Here is a 21,933-nt window from a genome sequence, read left to right on the forward strand (position 1 = left end):
GTGACTCACTTTTCCCTTGGCAATCAGGATCAATCACTTTAACTAGTAAAACCCCTTTGCCTATCGGTTCAGTGGTATGAGAAACCCACAATGGCTAGGTGGCTCTCTCATCTTCCAGTTCAATGGAATCATTGTTGTATTCGTGTAATGGAAGCATTTCCCCCTTGAGAACTAATCAACAAGCAGAGCTAAGTTGTAGGTTGGGAAGCAAAAATTATGTGAGTGGATTATTAGTGTGGTTTTGAGAGGAGCCACTCCAACTTCTACCCCTAGATTCCTAGACTGTGTATTTTGGTTATAGTAGAGACAGCACCATATAATGGTCTCATTATGGCACCCTGTAAGATAGAACCCCATGCTTTCAGAGTTTTGTCTCCCAACTCATCTTTGTAAGCTTTTTTATTAGGTCATCTATTTCTGGGTATGTGGTAAAAGGCCATTTATTCCATGGGTATGAGCCCATTGCTTTTCTGCCTTTGCTATGAAATTTGTTCCTTGCTTGGGAACAAGGCTGTGTGGAATACCATGATAGTGGATAAGGCATTCCTGGAGATGGTGGTGCTAGCAGAAGCATTAAGGGCAGAGAAGGCACATCCATATCAAGAAGGCATTTGAGCCAGGCTTGGTGCTGCACACCTGGAGTCTCAGCTACTTGGGAGGCTGAGGTAGGAGGATCCCTTGAGCCCAGGAGTTCGAGGCGACAGTGAGCTGTGATTGTACTTCAGCCTGGGCAACAGAGTGAGATCCCATCTCTTTAAAAACAAATGCATTCATTCTGGAGAGGACACATCTCTGCCCTCTGCATGGTAGAAGCCATCCAATACAGTCAACCTGCTCCTAGCCCCTAGGTGGCTGGCCAGTCCCAGTGGGGAATGGTGCCGTATCTTGGGCTCAGTGGTGGTCTGTGCCTGGTGAGTAGCTGTACTATGACATGTATAACTACACACTAGGTGCTAGAAGCTGTATTGATTTGCTCTAGTGAAGATACTATATCCAGAATAGCACATATCATCAGAGAGACTACCTCATTAAGTTTACAATAATCCACATTCTCCAAGATTTATCCAACGTCTACACAGAGTAAGCAGACAAATTAAATGAGGATGTGATAAGTATCACCCTGTGTCTTTCAAGTCTCTGATTGTAGCACTAACTTCTGTGCCTCTGTGCTGATAGGGAGAGGTTCCAGGAAGTTTCACTTAGCCCTTCCTGTCATAATGTTGCTTACTTCTGTATCAGAATCAGTGTGGAGATTCCACCAGTGGCCCAGTATGTCTATTCTAATTATACATTCTGAAACTGAGAAAGTAATGATAAGGGTGAGTCTGTGAACCAACCAGGTCTACTATGAGTCTGACTGTGGCTAATATTCCATCTATCACCTGAACATCATAAATCTACAGTTTGCTGAACCACAGTGGTGTTTGGAGTCTCCAGAAATTTGCTGTGGTGCTTAACATAATTCTAAGATGACCTCCAAGATCTCTTCCCCTTGGTGTACACATGCCTTCTTCCAGTTATTCAAACACTAACCTAGGTCCTGCTGATGTAATTAGGGTCCCAAATCAGTTGACTAAGAAAGGGAGATTATCCCAGGTGAGCCCTTAAAAGGGACTGAAATAACTTCATATATCCAGCTATAAAAGGCAAATGTACACATGCTTTCTTAAAGATGCATCATAAACTGTTTACTTTTAGTGAATAAGTGTTTGATAGAGAAACACCTTTATAGTCTAACTTTGAGAATATGTTATAACATGTTTCTTTTTGTACTGGTACCTGTAAGGACCCGTTCACATATCCAGCTATAAAAGGCAAAGGTAAGCATGCATTCTCCAAGATGCATCATAAACTGTTTTTAGTGAAGAAATAAATAAATAAAAGGGACTGAGCTACTCCTAGGGAAAAGATTCAAAGCATATAAGGGACTTAACACAAGCAGGTTTCTCTTTTGAAGATAAAGAGGGATAAGAGTAGTCTCCAGGAGCTAAAAGCAGACCCCAGATGACAGCCAGCTAGGAAATGAGGACCTCAGTCTTATAACTAGGAAGAACTAAATTCTGCCACAACCAAGTGAGTTTGAAAGAGGAACCCAAGCTCCAGATGAGAAAGCAGCCCAGCTGACCCCTTAAGGTTATCTTTTTTTTTTTTTTCCTTTTTTTTTTTTTTTATTTCAGCTCATCATGGGGGTACATAAGTTTAGGTCATATACATTGTCCATGTCCCGCCCATCCCCCCGAGTCAGAGTCCCAAGCGCATCCGTTCTCATTCTCCAGACAGTGCGCCTGGTACTCATCATGTAGTCATACCTCCATCCCCTCCCCCCCCCACCTCCCCGGGTCTGCACCTTCAAGCATGACCATTCCCCAGAGGGTGTGCAACGCACTCGTCATGTATCAGAGCTTGACAGAGAACCCAAGCAATGTCATGCTTGGGCTTCCAACCTACAAAACTATGAGCTAAAAAATGGGGTTTGTTTAAGTCACCAAGTTTATGGTAATTTGTTATATGGCAGTACACAGCTAATACAAAAGCCAATGTCTACTAATCCTTGAAAGGTCTGGATATTTCCTTTCCCTCAGTGCACAGTCACTAATAAATAGCCACTAGACCCTTTGAGGAAGGATTGGAGGCAGAGCTGTACTATAAGCTTATGGCAGTGCTGCAGGAACTATGGAAAAGGGAGCTTGCCTTCTGCTTCAATCAGAGGTCTCTGGATGTGTGGACTAGCTTAGGTCTAGAAACTAGGTGAGAGGCTGTGACTTTGTTGCATTGACTAAAATCAAGTGGTTGACTACCAGACTTAGAGTTTTTTTTTTTTATTACATCAGTCAAGCAGTAGTCTAGTGGGTTGCCCATTTATTTCATTCCTAAAGATAACTAACCATGATCAGTTAACGATAGCCAAAAATCTCTGTGGGCTAAAAGATTCTGATTACTGATTTTTCCTATTGCCTTTTATAGTAAATGCACCCGGCTTGTTTTGATGGTGAAGTGCTGCCATCTGGCCCTTCTGTTCCAGGATCCTTTCATCTCTGCTGAAATCAGGGAACCCATCTTAATGGATACATCTCTCATGGCCATTCCTGGCTTAAAATGAGAGCAAACATAGAGCTTTTCAAGGATGCATGTGCTCTCCTCACTAATTATTTCTGTGCTCCTTAGCGAAGGGAGTATTTTCTGTGCTTCCTGGGGTGGGGGGTGTAGTTGGTATTAGAGATGGAGAGGAGTAAGAGTGGTCTCTAGGAGCTAAAAGCAGGCCCCAGATGAATGGAGCCACATAGATGGGTGAAAGTAATTTGGAAAGAAATATGATTTCAGTTTTGAATACAATTCTAGGTCATGGGACATAAAAGAAAAAAATAAATAAATTATATAAAAGTTAAGAATATGAAGGTCATGTAAATAATTAAGGACAGAGATGAATTTTATAAGCATCCTATAGACGTGGTTTCTCTAAGAAAACAATGAATCATGAAGAATCAGTGCCAGACAGGACAAAAATGCATATGAAAGGTTAGATGACGACAAGATAGTATACAAAGCAAGGAAGGGGGAAAATGTGAGAAAGAATGAGTTGTAAATAATACTTTGTTATTATTGTATAATTACTTATCATCATTATTTATTGAGTGCTAACTATGTACCTTGGCATTTTCTAGTCTTCATTTCACTTAATCTTCACAACCACCTTATGAGGGAGTTGGTATTATCTCCATTTCAAAGGCTTAGGATGGGTGGGACATGGACAATGTATATGACCTAAACTTATGTACCCCCATGATGAGCTGAAATAAAAAAAAAAAAAAGAGAAAAAAAAAAACTTTACTAAAATCATACATCTAGTTAATGAGACAAGGATTTGAACCCAAATTTGCCTGGTTCCAATGAACTAAATTGTGACCTTGGAAGAAAAGTCAGAGTATTATTTTTAAATGTATTATAACATAAATATCCAGATATACCTAATATTTTTTAACAAATAATTTGCCAGTCTTAATCCCTTCTTATATTACTTGTCTTGGAGAAGTAAAGAGGTCTAGTGGGAAATAACAGCAGATTAAAAATCTAAAGCTCAAATTCTAATCCTGTTTCTGAGCTAAACTATATGACTGGAAAAGTTTCTTAATAGCTTTATTTAATAATTGAGATATTCACATACCATAACATTCACCCTTTTAAAGTATGTAATTCAGTGGTTTTTAGTATGTTCACAAGGTTTTACAACCATCACCACTAACTGCAGAACATTTTCATCATCCCACCAAGATACCCCGTACCCATTAGCTATCACTCTCCGTTTCCCTTCCCCCAAGTCCATGGCAACCACTAATCTACTTTCTATCTCTGGATTTCCCTATTCTGGATATTTCATATAAATAGATTCATACAGTATAGGATATTTTGTGTCTGGTTTCTTCCAGTCAATGTAGTGTCTTCAAGGTTCATCCATGTCATACCATGGACATTTGGATTGTTTCTACTTTTTGGCTGTTATAAATACAAGTTTGTATGTGTATACAAGTTTTTGTGTGAACATGGGTTTTCAGTTCTCCTAGGTCTATACCTAAGACAGTGGAATCACTGAATCATATGGTAACTCTTTTTAACCTTTTGAGAACTGCCACACTGTTTTCTAAATTGCAAATCATCTGTTCCATTTTACATTCTCACTCTTAGTATCCCTTTATATTTTATTTCTTCATCTGTAAAAAAGAAAGGGTACACTTGAGGTTTTGCTGGGGGGGAAGTATAGGGTAAAATGAGAGGAGGGTGTTGGACCAAAATATTTTTTCCTATCTAGCTCTAAATATTTCATGTAAATTTTTTTCCTAGAAATTCTAGAGAAGTAAATTAGAATAATTATGTAATAGTAAAAATTCAGCAGTCAGTGTGAACTTTTATCAACTCTTTTACTGATTTGACAATTTTGTTTTATTTCTTATAGAGAAGCTCGCGGAGGCTCAGCGCAGGTTTGCTACACTTCAGAATGAGCTTCAGTCATCACTGGATGCGCAGAAAGAAAGCACTGGTGTTACTACGCTGCGACAACGCAGAAAGCCGGTCTTCCACTTGTCCCATGAGGAGCGTGTCCAACATAGGAACATTAAAGACCTTAAACTGGCCTTCAGCGAGTTCTACCTCAGTCTTATCCTGCTGCAGAACTATCAGGTACTTAGCTTTTTACCCCAGAGAATGGCACCTTTAAGTAAATGAGAAATTCCAATAAATCAAATTACCTTAAACTGCTAAGGGGTCAATCCAAAAAGGAAAATTTTTAGCGTGTCATTATTCTTAAGGTTCCTATTGGGATTTCAGATGTCCTCATTGGCTAAAAACCTTGTATCATGGTAAAACAGTGTTAACAAGACTTCTATTTTTGTTTTTGTTTTTGTTTTTTTAAAAGGAAGCAATTAATTAATTTATTTATTTATTTATTTATTTTTTATTTCAGCTCATCATGGGGGTACATAAGTTTAGGTTATATACATTTTCCATGTCCCACCCATCCCCCCGAGTCAGAGTCCCAAGCGCGTCCGTTCTCATTCTCCAGACAGTGCGCCTGGCACTCATCATGTAGTCATACCTCCATCCCCTCCCCCCCCACCTCCCCGGGTCTGCACCTTCAAGCATGACCATTCCCCAGAGGGTGTGCAACGCACTCATCGTGTAGGCATACACTCACCCCCTCCCCCCACCCCCCATCCCAGTCTGATATCCAATTGGTATCCTTCCCTGATGTACATTTAGGTGATGATCAGGGAAACCAGTTTTCTGGTGAGTACATGTGATGCTTGTTTTTCCATTCTTTGGATACTTCACTTAGTATAATGGGTTCCAGCTCTCTCCAGGAGAACCAAAGAGATGTCGTATCATCGTCATTTCTTATAGCTGAGTAGTACTCCATGGTATACATATACCACAGTTTACTAATCCATTCGTGGATCGATGGGCACTTGGGTTGTTTCCACATCTTTGCGATTGTAAATTGTGCTGCTATAAACATTCGGGTACAGGTGTCTTTGTTAAAGAATGACTTTTGTTCTTCTGGGTATATGCCCAATAATGGGATTGCTGGATCAAATGGTAGGTCTACTTGAATCTGTTGAAGGTATCTCCATATTGCTTTCCATAGGGGTTGCACTAGTTTGCATTCCCACCAGCAGTGTATGAGTGTTCCTGTCTCTCCGCATCCACGCCAACATGTGTTGTTTTGGGATTTTTTGATAAAGGCCATTCTCACCGGAGTTAAGTGGTATCTCATTGTGGTTTTGATTTGCATTTCCCTGATGATTAGGGATGTTGAGCATTTTTTGATACGTTTTTTGGCCATTCTTATGTCTTCTTTTGAAAAATTTCTATTCATGTCCTTTGCCCATTTTTTGATAGGATTGTTTGATTTTTTCTTGCTGATTTTCCTGAGTTCTAAATAGATTCTTGTTATCAGTCTTTTATCTGATGTGTAGTATGCGAAAATTTTTTCCCATTCTGTAGGCTGTTTATTTTCATGACTGTTTCTTTGGCTGTGCAGAAGCTTTTTAATTTAATCAGGTCCCATTCGTTTATTTTTGTTGTTGCTGCGATTGCCTTAGGGGTTTTCTTCATAAATTCTTTGCCTAGACCAATGTCTGTAAGAGTCTTTCCTACATTTTCTTCTAGAATTCTAATTGTTTCCCATTTAAAGTTTAAATCTGTTATCCACCGTGATTTGATTTTTGTGAGAGGTGAAATCTGTGGGTCCTGTTTCAGTCTTCTACATGTGGCTATCCAGTTTTCCCAGCACCATTTATTGAATAGGGACTCTTGTCCCCAGAGTATGTTTTTGTCTATTTTGTCAAAGATTAGATGGTTATATGAGGATGGTTTTATATTTGGGTTTTCTGTTCTGTTCCACTGGTCTGTGTCCCTGCCCTTGTGCCAATACCAAGCAGTTTTAAGAACCACAGCTTTGTAGTATAGTTTGAAGTCTGGCAAATCAATACCTCCCATTTTGTTTTTATTGCTTAAGATTGCTTTTGCTATACGGGGTCTTCTCTGATTCCATACAAAGTGTATAATTATTTTTTCTAAATCTGTGAAAAATGATGTTGGTATTTTAATAGGAATTGCATTGAATCTATAGATTACTTTGGGTAGTATAGACATTTTAACGATGTTAATTCTTCCAATCCATGAGCATGGTATGGATTTCCACTTATTTACGTTTTCTGCAATTTCCTTCCTTAGCGTTTCATAGTTCTCTTTGTAGAGGTCCTTTACCTCTTTAGTTAAATATATTCCTAGATATTTTATTTTCTTTGTTGCTATTTTGAAAGGTATTGAGTCCTTAATTTGGTTCTCCGATTGAATGGTATTGGCATATATGAATGCCTCTGATTTGTGTGTATTGACTTTGTAACCTGAGACATTACTGAATTCGTTAATTAATTCCAGGAGTCTCTTGGTTGAGTCCTTGGGGTTTTCCAGATACAACATCATGTCATCAGCGAAGAGTGAGAGTTTGATCTCTTCTGTCCCTATTTGGACACCTTTGATTCTGCTCTCTTGTCTGATAGCTCTCGCAAGGACTTCCAATACAATGTTGAAAAGTAATGGGGACAGTGGGCAGCCTTGTCTGGTTCCAGTTCTGAGTGGGAATGCTTTCAGTTTTTCCCCATTCAGTATGATGTTGGCTGTGGGTTTGTCATATATGGCTTGTATTATTTTTAGGTAGGTCCCATTTATGCCTATGTTGTTAAGTGTTTTTATCATAAAAGGGTGTTGAATTTTGTCAAATGCTTTTTCTGCATCTATTGAGAGGATCATATGGTCTTTATTTTTGCTTCTATTTACGTGGTTAATTACATTTATAGATTTTCGTATGTTAAACCACCCCTGCATCTCTGGGATGAAGCCTACTTGGTCATGATGAATTATTTTTTTAATCAGCACTTGGATACGATTTGCTAGGATTTTATTGAGAATTTTTGCATCTACGTTCATGAGAGAAATTGGTCTGTAGTTTTCTTTTTTTGTTGCATCCTTTCCTGGTTTTGGTATTAATGTTATATTGGCTTGGTAGAATGTGTTGGGGAGAATTCCATCCTTCTCAATATTGAAGAATAGTTTATGTAGGATGGGCACCAGTTCATCTTTGTATGTATGGTAAAATTCAGGTGTGAACCCATCTGGACCAGGGCTTTTCTTTTTGGGAAGGTTTTTTATTGCTGTTTCAATTTCAGTTGTTGATATTGGTCTATTCAGGAATTCTATTTCTTCCTGATTGAGCTTGGGAAGGCTGTGTGTTTCTAAAAATTTGTCCATTTACTCCTCATTTTCCAATTTGTGTGCATAAAGATTTTTGTAATATTCATAGATAATGTCACGTATCTCTGTGGCTTCGGTTGTGATTTCTCCTTTCATGTTCCTGATGGAAGTTATTAAAGATTTTTCTTTTCTGCTCTTGGTTAGTCTAGCCAGTGGTGTGTCTATTTTATTTATCTTTTCAAAGAACCAACTTTTTGTTTTATTAATTTCCCTTATAGTATTTTTGTTGTCTTTTTCATTTAATTCTGATTTGATCTTAATAATTTCTCGCCTTCTGCTGGGTTTGGGGTCAGTCTGTTCTTCTTTCTCCAGCTCTTTGAGTCTATTCATTAAGTTGTCTAGTTGTAAATTGTCTGTCTTTTTGAAATAGGCATTTATGGAAATGAATTTTCCTCTCAGGACTGCTTTAGCTGCATCCCATAGATTTTGATAAGTTGTGTCACCTTTGTCATTTAATTCAAAGAATGTTTTGATTTCTGACTTAATTTCTTCCTTTACAAAATTGTTATTCAGGAGAAGGTTGTTTAGCTTCCATGACTTTGAGTAGGAATGAGAGTTCCTGTTAGGGTTCATTATTATTTTTATTCCATTGTGATCTGAGAAGATGCAGGGTATGATTTCTATTTTTTTAATTTTTTTAAGACTTGCGTTATGACCTAGGATATGGTCAATCTTAGAGAATGTCCCGTGAGCTGATGAGAAGAATGTATATTCAGTGGATTTCGGGTAGAATGTCCTGTAGATGTCAGTCAGGCCCATTTGTTCTAGCATTCTGTTTAAGTCTACTATGTCTTTTTTCTGCTTGGAGGATCTGTCCTGTGCTGTCAGTGGGGTATTAAAGTCTCCAACTATTAAAGTGTTGTTGTCTATGATTTGGTTTAGATCGAGTAGGATTTGCTTTATGAATCTGGGTGCACCTAGATTGGGTGCATATATATTAAGTATGGTTATGTCTTCTTGTTGAATTGTGCCTTTCACCAGTATGTAGTAACCGTCTTTGTCTTTTATTACTTTTGTTGGTTTGAAGACTAAGTTATTGGAAATTAAAACTGCCACACCAGCTTTCTTTTGGCTACCATTTGCTTGAAATATCAGGTTCCATCCTTTTATTTTCAGTCTAAATGCATCTTTGCCGGTTAAATGAGTTTCCTGAAGGCAGCAGATACTTGGTTTGTGTTTTTTTATCCATTGGCCCAGTCTATGTCTCTTGAGTGGGGAATTCAGGCCATTGACATTTAGTGAGAGAACTGATAATTGGGATAGATTTCTGTTTATCTTATTGGGTAGAACTTCATTGCTATGTTTTCTATCTTGAGCCATTGTGGTGGCTAGAATTTGATCTTTAGCTCTTGGGTGGTTTTACATTCGTGGGTCTTTGTTGTGATGATCCATGTGTAACTCTCTTTTGAGTACTTCTTGGAGGGGTGGTCTTGTCTTGGTGAATTCCCTCAGTCTTTGTTTATCTGAGAATGTCTTAATTTCTCCTTCATATAGAAAGCTTAGCTTAGCTGGGTACAAGATTCTAGGCTGGGCATTATTCTGTTTCAGAACAGTGAGAATGGGGCCCCAACTTCTTCTTGCTTGTAAAGTTTCAGTTGAGAAATCTGGCGTAATTCTAATGGGTCTCCCTTTGTATGTTACTTGTTTCTTTCTCCTTACAGCTCGAAGAAGGGTCTCTTTAGTGGATATTTTGGTCAGTCTGACGACTAAGACTTCTATTTTTGAAGATTAGTTTTCTAAAAACTTTTGTACAGTATTCAGGGGTAGCCCTTGACTCAAACACTAACAGTTTGCTTCCTTATTTTTAGAGCTGTCTCTCATAGGGTAAGTAGACATAAGAAATAATATATGTCTATCCAACCATTGTTGGCTATGTAAGAGCATTTATATTCCTCCTAACCAATAACAAAATTTCCATAAAAGCAATTGGACAGCTAATTTTCCTACAACTGACACTCATAAAACAAAAGATCCTGACTTTTCAACTTGCCACTAAAAGAATCCTTTCCACAGGCTGCAATGAATCTGTGTTTTAAAAAAAGTTCTTGGGAAAGAAAAGAAATTAGGCCACAGCAAATGTGTGTAGAGACTAAAAATCTAGGCTATTTTGATATATCACTCAATATTTAAAACCCAATCCGAAAAAGTTGAACTTCTGTATATGCTAAATTATAGAAATACAAAAGCATTTATTCATTTGTAATTCTTTGTAAGTTTGTTTACGAAGTTAAATCTATAAAGAATTTAGTTGAAATCAGATTATTTGTAAGATAATAAACATTTAAATAAGCAAAAGCATCTCCCTAATATTTAGAGAGACCTTATACACTATTTTTTTCCATTTTATTCTTGTGATTATTACTTATAACAAGTACTTAGGATCATTATAGAATGATATATCATATAAAAACTAAAGGTTACACAACAAAAGTATTACCTGGAGTGTTAGAATTTTAAAATAAAAAGTAATTAAAGTCTCGTATCTGCAATAATCTTAAGTTAATGCATGTACTTATTTTCATCTTTCCCTTTTATAATTCTCCTTTCTTCTTTGGTGATATATAAAGAAGAAACTAGTTGGAAAATAATTTAATAGAAAAGGAGTTATATAAGGTAGATGATAAATTCTTTTTGTTTGAAATTTATCTATAGCTTTATAATTTAATTTTAAAAAGAAACAAAATGTATTTCCTCTTTCCTATAATGCTATGAAAACATTCACATTTCATGGTTCATTAACTATGCTTTTGTGTTACATGGAAATACCCTTGTTAAATTTTATTTTATTAACTTTTCTAGCAGCTTTTATTTTGGGTCGTTATAAAAAGCTCCATGGGAAAACAAAAATAATTGTTAATTATAAAAGTTCTGCTTTATACTCTATTCTTTGGAGTTGTCTATTATGTAAGAATACATTTATTTTGAGAATGAGGGAGAAGGGAAAACTGATTAAAAGCTATCTCCAAGTCATGATATATGTACCCCGAACTGGGTTTAAGATCATACATTAAAGAATGGGTGGGAAAATATAAATATGCAAGCAAGCAAAGCCTATCTTGGAGTGAGTGCTTAATTTTTTACTGATGGGGATGTGTGATCAGCAAATTTGAGAGGCCTCTGATTTATAGATCTCACCTTGCAAATCCACAGTTTTCTGCTTTTTGTGCATGCTGGGAAAAGAACAACAGAATTTGAGAATATTCAAATTCTCAAACTGTAGTATAGTATTTGGAAGTATATTGTAGAAATTGAGGAAAAGTGAGGGCTCCTACCCATGATGAATGTAAGTATGATCACGTCTTCCTTTCTACTAACTCTTTTTCACAATCCTACAGCATGCTACCTTGAAGTGAATAAATTAAATAAGAAAAATGAGTCTCATCTTTTTAGTAGTGAATGCTTTTATGAAAGCATTGCCATTTCCCTGAGTACTCAGTCTTTGTCCAGTCAGCTCTGTCTTGTGTTTAGTGCTTAGTGTCTGTTATTTTTCATCTTCTTTGATTGTGGTAGAAATTATAGTTGATTTTTTCATTTCTTTCTGTAGAATCTGAATTTTACAGGGTTTCGAAAAATCCTTAAAAAGCATGACAAGATCCTGGAAACATCTCGTGGAGCAGATTGGCGAGTAGCTCATGTGGAAGTGGCCCCATTTTATACATGCAAGAAAATCAACCAACTCATCTCTGAAACTGAGGTATAATAATTCCACTTACTTACCACGTATTTTCAATCACATTCATGGTTTATATTTAGGGAATATAATTTCTCGTTTCTGTTCTCCTTTTGTAAATATTTGCTAGCTTTGATATATGTAGTTTTGTGTTTCTTTTTCTTGTGCTTTATCAGTATACATTCACTGAAATGTTATCGGAATAGCAAATATAGAAATGGTACACAATTATTTATGCATCACTCAAGTTTAGTGTAACCTATGTCAAAATTTAATTCTAGGCTGTAGTGACCAATGAACTTGAAGATGGTGACAGACAAAAGGCTATGAAGCGTTTACGTGTCCCTCCTTTGGGAGCTGCTCAGGTTAGTATTTGCTTCCAGTGGTTGGTTTGGTTTTGCCTGTTGAATAATCAACACAGTCTGATAGCTGGTTTCATTACCTTAAAGAAATTTCAGCCAAAGTTTATAAGTAGTTGCTACTATTATTATTTTAACTTTTAAAAAATTAGATTCCAGTTTTCACTTAGTAATGAATTGTAATATCTTCCTACATTTCTCTTCTCATCCTGTATTTCCTCTCTTATTTATTCATATTGATATTGCTAATTTCTTGGTCACATCAAATGATTAATATGGGATTTTTTTAATCATATGGGACATTCAGATGTGCTGGGCTACCACATGGCTTCATCGAAAATGCAGCAGTTACACTGAAAAAAGCGTTTATTAAATGGTACCTACACAGTAGTTATACCCCAGAAAGCATTTTAAGTATTATCTTCTGTGTCATTAAACAAGTATCAATAAATTTGGAGTGATTTAAATCATACAAAGTACATTTTCTGACAGCAATAGAATTGAAATCAATAACAGAAAGAGTTTCTGCAACCTAATAAAAGGCATCTATGAAAAATCTACAGTTAATATCATACTTAATGGTGAAACACTGAATACTTTCTCCCTAAGACTAGGAACAAAAAAGGATATTCACTCTTATCACTTATATTCAACATTGTACTGGAGATTATAGCCAGTGCAGTAAGATAAGAAAAATAAAAGGCATTCAGATTAGAAAGGAAGAAGTAAAACTGATGGGTTTTTTTGCCACTGACATGAGGATCTATGTGGACAATCCAATAAATCTATAGAAGAGCTACTAGAACTAATATGTGAGTTTTGCAAGGTTGCAGAATATAAGACCAATACACAAAAATCAATTCTGTGTCTATATACCAACAAGAATAATTGGAAATCAAAAAATTTTAAAACAATGCTATATATAATACCATGAAAATATGAAATGTTTAGGAATAATTCTGGCAAAAGACTTAAATGAGAGATATGCCATATATATGGGTGTATTGAGTAAGCCCAATATTTTTAAGGTGTCATTTCTTCCTAAGTTGATCTATAGATCTAATATGCTCCAACTCAAAAATCTCAACAGGCTTTTGGTTTTTTTGGTAAAAATTGGTAAGCTAATTTTAAATTTTATGTGGAAATGCTAAGGACCTAGAATACCCAAAACAACTTTGGAACAACTAAGTTGAAGGATTGATACTACCTTATGAAAACCTAGTGTTAAGGCTACAATAATCGAGAGAATGTATTGTCAAGGTTGGCAAATAGATCAGTGGAACAGAATAGGGTTCAAAAATAGATTTAACATGTATGTGGAAAACAAATTTTTGATGCATATACAAAGCATGTCAGTGGAAAAAGGATAGTGTTTTCAGCAAATGGTACTGAAACAATTGGATTCCATATCTCTAAAAACCCTTTCATCCACACTTTATACCATATAATTCTAAATGTACCATAGACCTAAATGAAAATGTAAAGCTGTGAATTTCTAGAAGAAAATCCTAGTGACTTTGGGTTATGCAAATATTTCTGAGAAATGACACCAAAAGCACTTCATCAAAGTTAAAAACTTCTCCTCAGAAGACACTATAATAGAATAAAAAGAAAAGCAACAGACTAAGAGAAAATATTTTCAAAACATATCTGATAAAGCATTTGCATTCAGAATATATGAAGAAATTTAATACCCAATAAAAAGAAAATGACCCAATTTAAAGATGGGCAAAAGACCTGAATGATTCATCGAAGATGTACAGGTGGCAAATTAACATATGACAAGATACTTGGTATCATTAGGCAATAGAGAAATGCAAGATAAACCACAATGAGATAATATACACCTGTTAGAATGACTAAAATTTTAAAAGATTGGTCATACTAAATGTTGGAAGAACAGGAACTCTCTTACCTCATATGGTGCTGGTGGAATGTAAAAATGTATAAATGTAAAATGTGTAATGTATAACCACATTGGAAAACAGTTTGGCAGTCTCTGAAAGAGTTAAACAGACACCACTCCAAGATATTTACCCAAGACAAATGCAAACATATGTCCATATGACGGCTTGTGCACAAATGTTCATAGCAGCTTTATTCATAATAGCCTAAAACTGGGAACAGCCCAGATGTCCATCAGTAGGTGAATGGATAAGCAATTGGTGATATATCTATATGAGGAAACACTACTCAACAATAAGAACAGATAACCTGTTGATATATACAACAACGTATATGAATCTCAAAATAATTATGCTGAGATAAAGAAAGCAGACCAAAAAAACGTACATGCTGTTTGAGTCCATTTACCTAGGACTCTGGAACATGCAAATTGATATTAATAAATAGTATCAGAAAGCAGATCAGTGGTTGCCTGGAAATGGGTGGGGTGGGCTGGGCTAAGAGGAAAGGATTACCAAGGGGCTTGGGAAACTCTTGGGAGTTATGGATATGTTCATTGTCTTGATTATGGTAATGGTTTCATAGGTGTTTATATGTCATACCAAAACTTATTAAATTGTACAATTTAAATATGTACAGTTTATTGTATGTCAGTTTAGTCAATAAAGCAGTTTTTAAAAAGCAGGCATGTAATAGTCAAACTACTTGAAAATAAAGATAAGAGGAAAAATCTTAAAAGCATCAAGAGAGAAAAGATACAAATTATATACTTTTAAATATGTGTAGTTTATTATATGTCAGTTATATTTGAATAAGGCTGTTAAAAATTAATTTTAAAATATTAAGGTGCTTAAGAATGTGTGTAGAGGTGGTAAAGCTAAAGCAAACATGAAAATGGTTATCTCTGATGAGGAGGGAAGATATTTGGATCAGGGAGAAGTGGGGACTTCAAAGTTGATGGAAATGTCCAGCTTCTAAATATGGGTGATAGTTATAGGTTCACTTTACACTTCATTTCTAACAGTCCAAATACAATATATACATTCTTTTATATATATGATAAATTATACAATTTTTGAAACTAAAGATAACTTTTTTTTTGAAAAAGATGAGTGACCATCTTTTGGATGCAGCCAGTCTAAAACTAACAATACAGGTATCTGTTACTGATAAATATTAAATAAGAGCACGTCTCAGTGCTTTGTTTTGGTTTGAAAGTTTTTAGAAAACATTTAAAATATATAAAGTGTAATATCACTAACAACAATAAAAATTTTTTAGAACATTCATAGCAAATATTTAAGTCTATGAGATTGTCTCTTTCCATGTGTCTCCTTCCTTTACATTTAAAATATCAGGTACTTTGTATTACATACTTATTTTACAAAACAGTTTTTTAAAATCATTTTTTAAATATAAAATTATAATAGAGAAAACTATTTTTTGAACCTACACACTCTGGAGATTCTGATACACCAGTCTCTTTAGAATCTCTAGTATATCTTGAAAAATTCACTTTAAATGACCCCACTATAGTAGTGTAAGTACTATCAGAAAATGCATTCTTATATTTACCATTGTCTCTAATTATTATTTGGTGTTCCAAATATGTAAAGTCTAATACTGATTTGCAAAATTTAGAGATATATACATAATAAAAATAAAATTTCATTTGAACTCTCTCCTATTAAAAAAAACCTCAGTGTGTGTATATGTAGTCATCCCTTGGTATCTGTGGAGGATTGGTTCCAGGACTCCCATGGAAACCAAAATCCATGGATGCTCAAGTCCCTTATATAAAATGGCATAGTAGTTGCATATAACCTGTGCACATCCTGCTATAGACTTTATTATTTATTTATTTATTTTGTAGAGGCAGGGTCTTGCTCTGTTACCCAGGCTGGAGTGCAGTGGCATGGTAATAGCTTTTTTCATGTTTTTAGAGACAAGGTTTTCTGGCCTCTAGAGATCCTCCCACCTCAGCCTCCCAAGTTGCTGGGATTATAGGCATGAACCCCCTGTGCCCAGCTCCACCCATACACTTTAAATCATCCCTGGATTACTAAGAATACCTAATACAATGTAAATGCTGTGTTATACTGTATTTTTATTCCTATCATTTTTATTGTTGTCTTGTTGTTTTTTGTTGGTTGTTTCCCCCTGATAATTTCAATCCATGGTTGGTTGAATGCACAGATCTGGAACCTGTGCACATGGAGAGCCAACTGGAATTTGATGCCTAACATTATAATCTTGTTTATTTCATGACTCAGATTTCTATAAAAGAATTCCATTAACTGACACCTCTATTCTAGTGTTTATAGGATGATGAAGGATGATTCTCTGTTTCAGATTTATAAAACTTCAGATCATAAAATATCATTTTCATGGTAGAACTTTAAGGTTACACTACTAATTTATTACAGCGTATATTAAATGCATTTGATATTTTGCCCTGTACTTAAATGCTGTTTTTCTCTCCATAGCCTGCACCAGCATGGACTACTTTTAGAGTTGGCCTATTTTGTGGAATATTCATTGTATTGAATATTACCCTCGTGTTTGCCGGTAAGTAATTTAAATTTTGAATTCATTTATTCTCATTAATGTTCCTATATCGTGAATGCAACTACCAAAGCTTACTGAAAGAGAAATCTGTCAGAGCTAAGTTTTTTGTTCTTAAAAATGACGTGGGGCTTTTTTGGGTGTTTGTTTTGTTTGTTTTTCCCTTTGTATGCAGTTAGCCTTTAAAACATTGCTAGTATATGACCTCTTATTCTTCATGATTTTCTAGTTTTTGTGTACAACTTCTGTAGACTTTTTTAGAGTTCTGTTATCAAGAACCTCAGCTCCCTTGATCATGGGTGAAGATAAGTAATACGTTACAAAATTCATTAACTAAAGGTCATTTACTTTGCTTATTAGAGACCCTCTTACATCATTTCCAGAGCCTTTTTTTTTTTCCTGAGACAGAGTCTCTGTCACCCAGTGCAGTGGCATCATAGCTCACTGCAACCTCAAACTCCTGGGCTCAAATGATCCTCCTACCTCAGCCTGCTGAGTTGATCACTGTACATTGTATGTATTGAAACATCGGTATGTACCCCATGAATATATACAATTATTATTTGTCAATTAAAAAATTAAATAAAATTAAAAATAAATTCAGGACATATTGAGGTTTTGTTTTCTTTAGTAAATATGAACTATGTTTTTGTGAGACAATATGATTTGGTTTTTTTTGTTTTTGTTTTTCTTGAAACAGAGTCTCACTCTATTACTCGGGCTAGAGTGCCGTGGTGTCAGCCTAGCTCACAGCAACCTCACAGCTACTGCCTCAGCCTCCCAAGTAGCTGGGACTACAGGCATGCACACCAGGCTCAGCTAATTTTTTCTATTTATTTTTAGTTGTCCAGCTAATTTATTTCTATTTTTTTAGTAGAGACAGGGTCTCGCTCTTGCTCAGGCTGGTCTTGATCTTCTGAGCTCAAACGAGCCACCCACCTTGGCCTCGGAGAGTGCTAGGGTTACAGGTGTGAGCCACCACGCCCGGCCCTGATTTATTTTTTAATGTGTGTAGTTTATACGTTTAGTTTTGTGCATTATATTCTCTCACCATAGGACCCTTCTTTGTTTGATTTTTGTGTGTGTTGTATGGGGGAGGGTAAATATAGTTAAAGCCAGCCTCCTATCCTTATTTATCTCCCAGCGGGTGCTCAAAAGATAACAGTGTTGAGAGTTAGAGAGAAACACAGCGATAGTAATGCATGTACAAACATGAATCTTTTTTTCAAACATTCACATCAAAAAATGTGCATAATTGCTGTGGTTTCTCAAGGGGACATGACATAGTATTTAAAAATTTGTCTGAAAAATCATATATTCCAAATACTTAATTTCATGAAGAAGAAAAGTTTGCCTGTTAGATTTTTAAAAGCTTGTTTCTCTTGTGGATTCCTAATAACCTTTACTTACTTTGGTACAGTTACAATATACCATATTTTACTAATTGGTTTGACCATTTACAGTGGATATAAGGTCTGAAATAGGCACTGGTACACTAATCGTAATATTATTAATTATTTCAGTCTCTTTGAGGATAATTTGGTAGTATATGTAAAAATTTTAAATACGATCACTTTGATTAAGCAGTTTTATTTCTAGAAATTTATCCTACAAACATACTTGTATATGAGTGCAAATACATGTATGGAAGGGGAGGGTATTCATTGCTCAAATATTCCTCATTTGTTAGCTGTTTAAATAAATTATATTACTCCTATACAGTGAAATGCCATGGAGATATTAAAATAAATCAGGTAGTGGTGAGAGTGAAAATGGGCACAGCACCTGGAGAACTGTACTTACCAATACTGCACTTACCAGTACTTACCAATACTACACATATACCCAGCTCTAATAGAAATGCCAGACTGGGTGCTGTGGCTCATGCCTATAATCCTTGCACTTTGGGAGGCCAAGGTGAGAAGATCCTTGAGACCAGGAGTTCAAGACCACCTTGGGCAAAAGAGTGAGACCCCATGTCTACAGAACAATTTAAAAATTGGCTGGGTGTGGTGGCATGCACCTGTAGTCCTAGCTACTTGGCAGGCTGAGGTGGGAGAATCTCTTCAACTCAGGAATTTGAGGTTACAGTGAGCCATGATTGTGCCACTGCATTCCAGGCTGGACAACAGAACAAGACCCTGTTTCTTAAAAAAAAAACAAAAAAAAACAATTTACATTTGTCCACCAAAAGACATATATGAGAATGTTAATAGCAATACTATTTATAATTGTCCCCAAACTAGAAACAATCCAAATATTCATAAACAGTAGCATAAATAAATAAATTACAGTATATCTGTACCCAGTGGAATAGCATACAGTCATGCACCATGTAACAACATTTTGGTCAACAGCAGACTGCATATATGAAGGTGGTACCGTAAAATTATAATGGAGCTTCATACAGAGAAGGTCTAAGGGGAAAAAAAAGATTATAATGGAGCTGAAAATTCTTATTGCCTAATGACTTCGTAGCCATCATAATGTCATAACCCAATGCATTCATACTCATGTGTTTGTGGTGATGCTGGTGTAAACAAACCTATTGCACTGCCAATCATATAAAAGTTTATGTACATAATTATATATAGTGTATAATATTTGATAATAAATGACTGTTATTGGTTTATGTATTTACTATACTATGCTTTTTATCATTATTTTAGAGTATACTCTTTATACTTATTAAAAAAATTAACCATAAAACAGCCTCAGGCAGGTCCTTTGGGAAGTACTCCAGAAGGCATTGTTATCACAGGAGATGACAGCTCCATGCATGTTATTGCCCCTGAAGACCTTCCAATGGGAGAAGATGTGGAGGTGGAAAGCAGTGATATTTGTGATCCTGACTTTGTGCAGGCCTAGGCTAATGTGTGTATTTGTGTCTTGGTTTTTAACAAAAAGCTTAAAAAGTAAAAATAAAAATAAAAATTTTTAAAATAGAAAAAAGCAAAACTTATAGAAAGTAAAAAAGTTACAGTGAACTGTTATTGAAGAAAGAAAAGTTTTTTATAAATTTAGTATAGCCTAAGTGTACAGTGTTTATAAAATCTGCAGTAATATACAGTAATGTCCTAGGCCTTCACGTTTAGTCACCACTCACTCATGTACCCAACCAACTTCCGATCCTGTACGCTCCATTCATGCTAATTGTCCTATACGGATACGCCGTTTTTATCTTTTATACCAGATTTTTAATGTACTATTTCCATGTTTAGATGTGTTGTTTAGATACACAGATACTTACCATTTTGTTATAATTTCCTGCAGTATTCAGTACAGTAACATGCTGGACAGGTTTATAGCCTAGGAGCAGTATGTTCTCCTAACCGTACAGTGGTGAGAATAATGAACTACAGCTATATACAGGAATGTGGATGACTCTCACAACCAATGCTGAACAAAAGCCAGGCACAGAGCACATAATATATGATTTTACTCACACAGAGTTCAAAAAACAGGCAAAAATCGGGACAGCGTTTACCCTCGGGAGCTGGATAGCAATAGAAAAGAACATGAGGTGGGGATTCTGGGATGCTGATAATATATTGTTTCCTTTTCTTGGTGCTGATTCACTTTATCATTTTTCATCATATGTGAAGTATTTCTTGAAAAATAATAGACAAAATTATTAATATGATTTCCTTTAGGGAAGGGGATGGAGATCTGGAGTGAGAAGAGGCTTCTCATATCCTTTATAACGTTTGAGGTGCTTTTTCCTATATACATCTATTACTTGTTAATTTTTTTTAATGTTCTTTTGAAGAAAACTGATTTGACAACTTGGTACAGTACAGAGAGTACTGTAATTTTGTAAGTTTTAGTATGAGCTTCTGTTTTGGACTTTTTTTTTTTTTTAAACAGGCACATATTGGTTTATATGCAATCTAGTCTCATTGTTAAGTGTACAAGCTCTGGAGCCAGATTGCAGGGTTATTAAATCCTTGTGACCCTGGGCAAGGGACCTAATTTGACTAAGCCTCAGTTTCTTCAAGTATCTGCTGAGGAAAACCAATTTATAGTGTTGCTGTGAGAATTAATAAAATTATACATGTAAAACACTGAACACATTGCGTAGCCCAGAATAAATGCTTGATGGAAGTTAATTATTTTTTTAACTAAAAATTCATGAAGCCATGGAGAGTTTGGAATGGAACCATATTATGTCTTACTTAATTCTTTGGGCCCATGGATCACAGAAATGATATGCTTATTCTTTTAAAAAAAGATACTAATTTATTTTGTTTTTTAATTCCCTGGAATTTTTCATGATGACCTTGTCTAGCAATTAGCAAGAGTTCTTATAGTTTAATCCCCAGGAAATCTATGAAAGCTTGCTCCAGGGAGATAACCTATGCCCTTGTGGTTTTAGATTTAAGTGCAATTTGAAGTTTCTGATCTTTGACAAATAACTTGACTATTAACAGTTAAGATGAATACCATGTTTTTTGAAGCATTTGAAAATAAATCAGTTCATTCACTTAAATATAATCTGTTTTCATTCAGAAAAATGTATCTTTAGCCTTTATTGTTCTACAAAGGTCCTTGGGTTTTTTATTGTTGCTGTTTTGTTTTTTTGCCAACTTTTCTTACAAACTGTGGAGTTCATAGTCGTTGTTTTATTCGGATCATAGTTATTGAAAGCCTTACAGATTTTCTAGTTCTTATGTTATCAAATAGAACTTGGTATTATAAATATGTATTTAGGTTTTATAAATGTACGTCACATTGCCTGATCGTGGCAATTTTCTTTTTATGTAGAACAGAATACTACTGTTGCTAGGGTCGTGAATATTTGAACCCTAACTAGGCTATTTAGCCTTCTTTTGTTTGTGGCCACAGATGTTAATTAGACAGAATTAGAAAATTCTGATATACTACAGCAAACCTATCACTACCAATAGTAAAACAGTTCAATACATATGCCTAATACAGGAGTTAGTAATGTTGTCTTCAGACATATTTATTACTTTCCTTTGCAGTTATTTTTTTTATCAAGGTGAAATTCATATAATGTAAAATTAACCATTTTATTAAGGTGAACAATTCAATGGCATTTAAGTACATGTACAATATTGTACAGCCACCACTTTAGCTAGTTTTCAAATACATTCATCACCCCAA

The 21,933-nt window shown here is 35.4% G+C and overlaps 1 protein-coding gene across 1 annotated transcript in view; it reads left to right on the top strand.

Moving 5' to 3' along the window:
• XPR1 (xenotropic and polytropic retrovirus receptor 1) overlaps positions 1-21,933 on the top strand; it is a 144,166-nt gene that overhangs the window by 76,824 nt on the left and 45,409 nt on the right. Inside the window, exons 4-7 of the mRNA XM_045536346.1 lie at positions 4,949-5,172; positions 11,852-12,001; positions 12,259-12,342; positions 16,728-16,809. Coding sequence (XP_045392302.1) covers positions 4,949-5,172; positions 11,852-12,001; positions 12,259-12,342; positions 16,728-16,809 — 540 coding nt within the window. The remainder of the gene's footprint in view (positions 1-4,948; positions 5,173-11,851; positions 12,002-12,258; positions 12,343-16,727; positions 16,810-21,933) is intronic.

Source organism: Lemur catta, chromosome 23, assembly GCF_020740605.2.
Source record: "Lemur catta isolate mLemCat1 chromosome 23, mLemCat1.pri, whole genome shotgun sequence".
NCBI lineage: Eukaryota > Metazoa > Chordata > Mammalia > Primates > Lemuridae > Lemur > Lemur catta.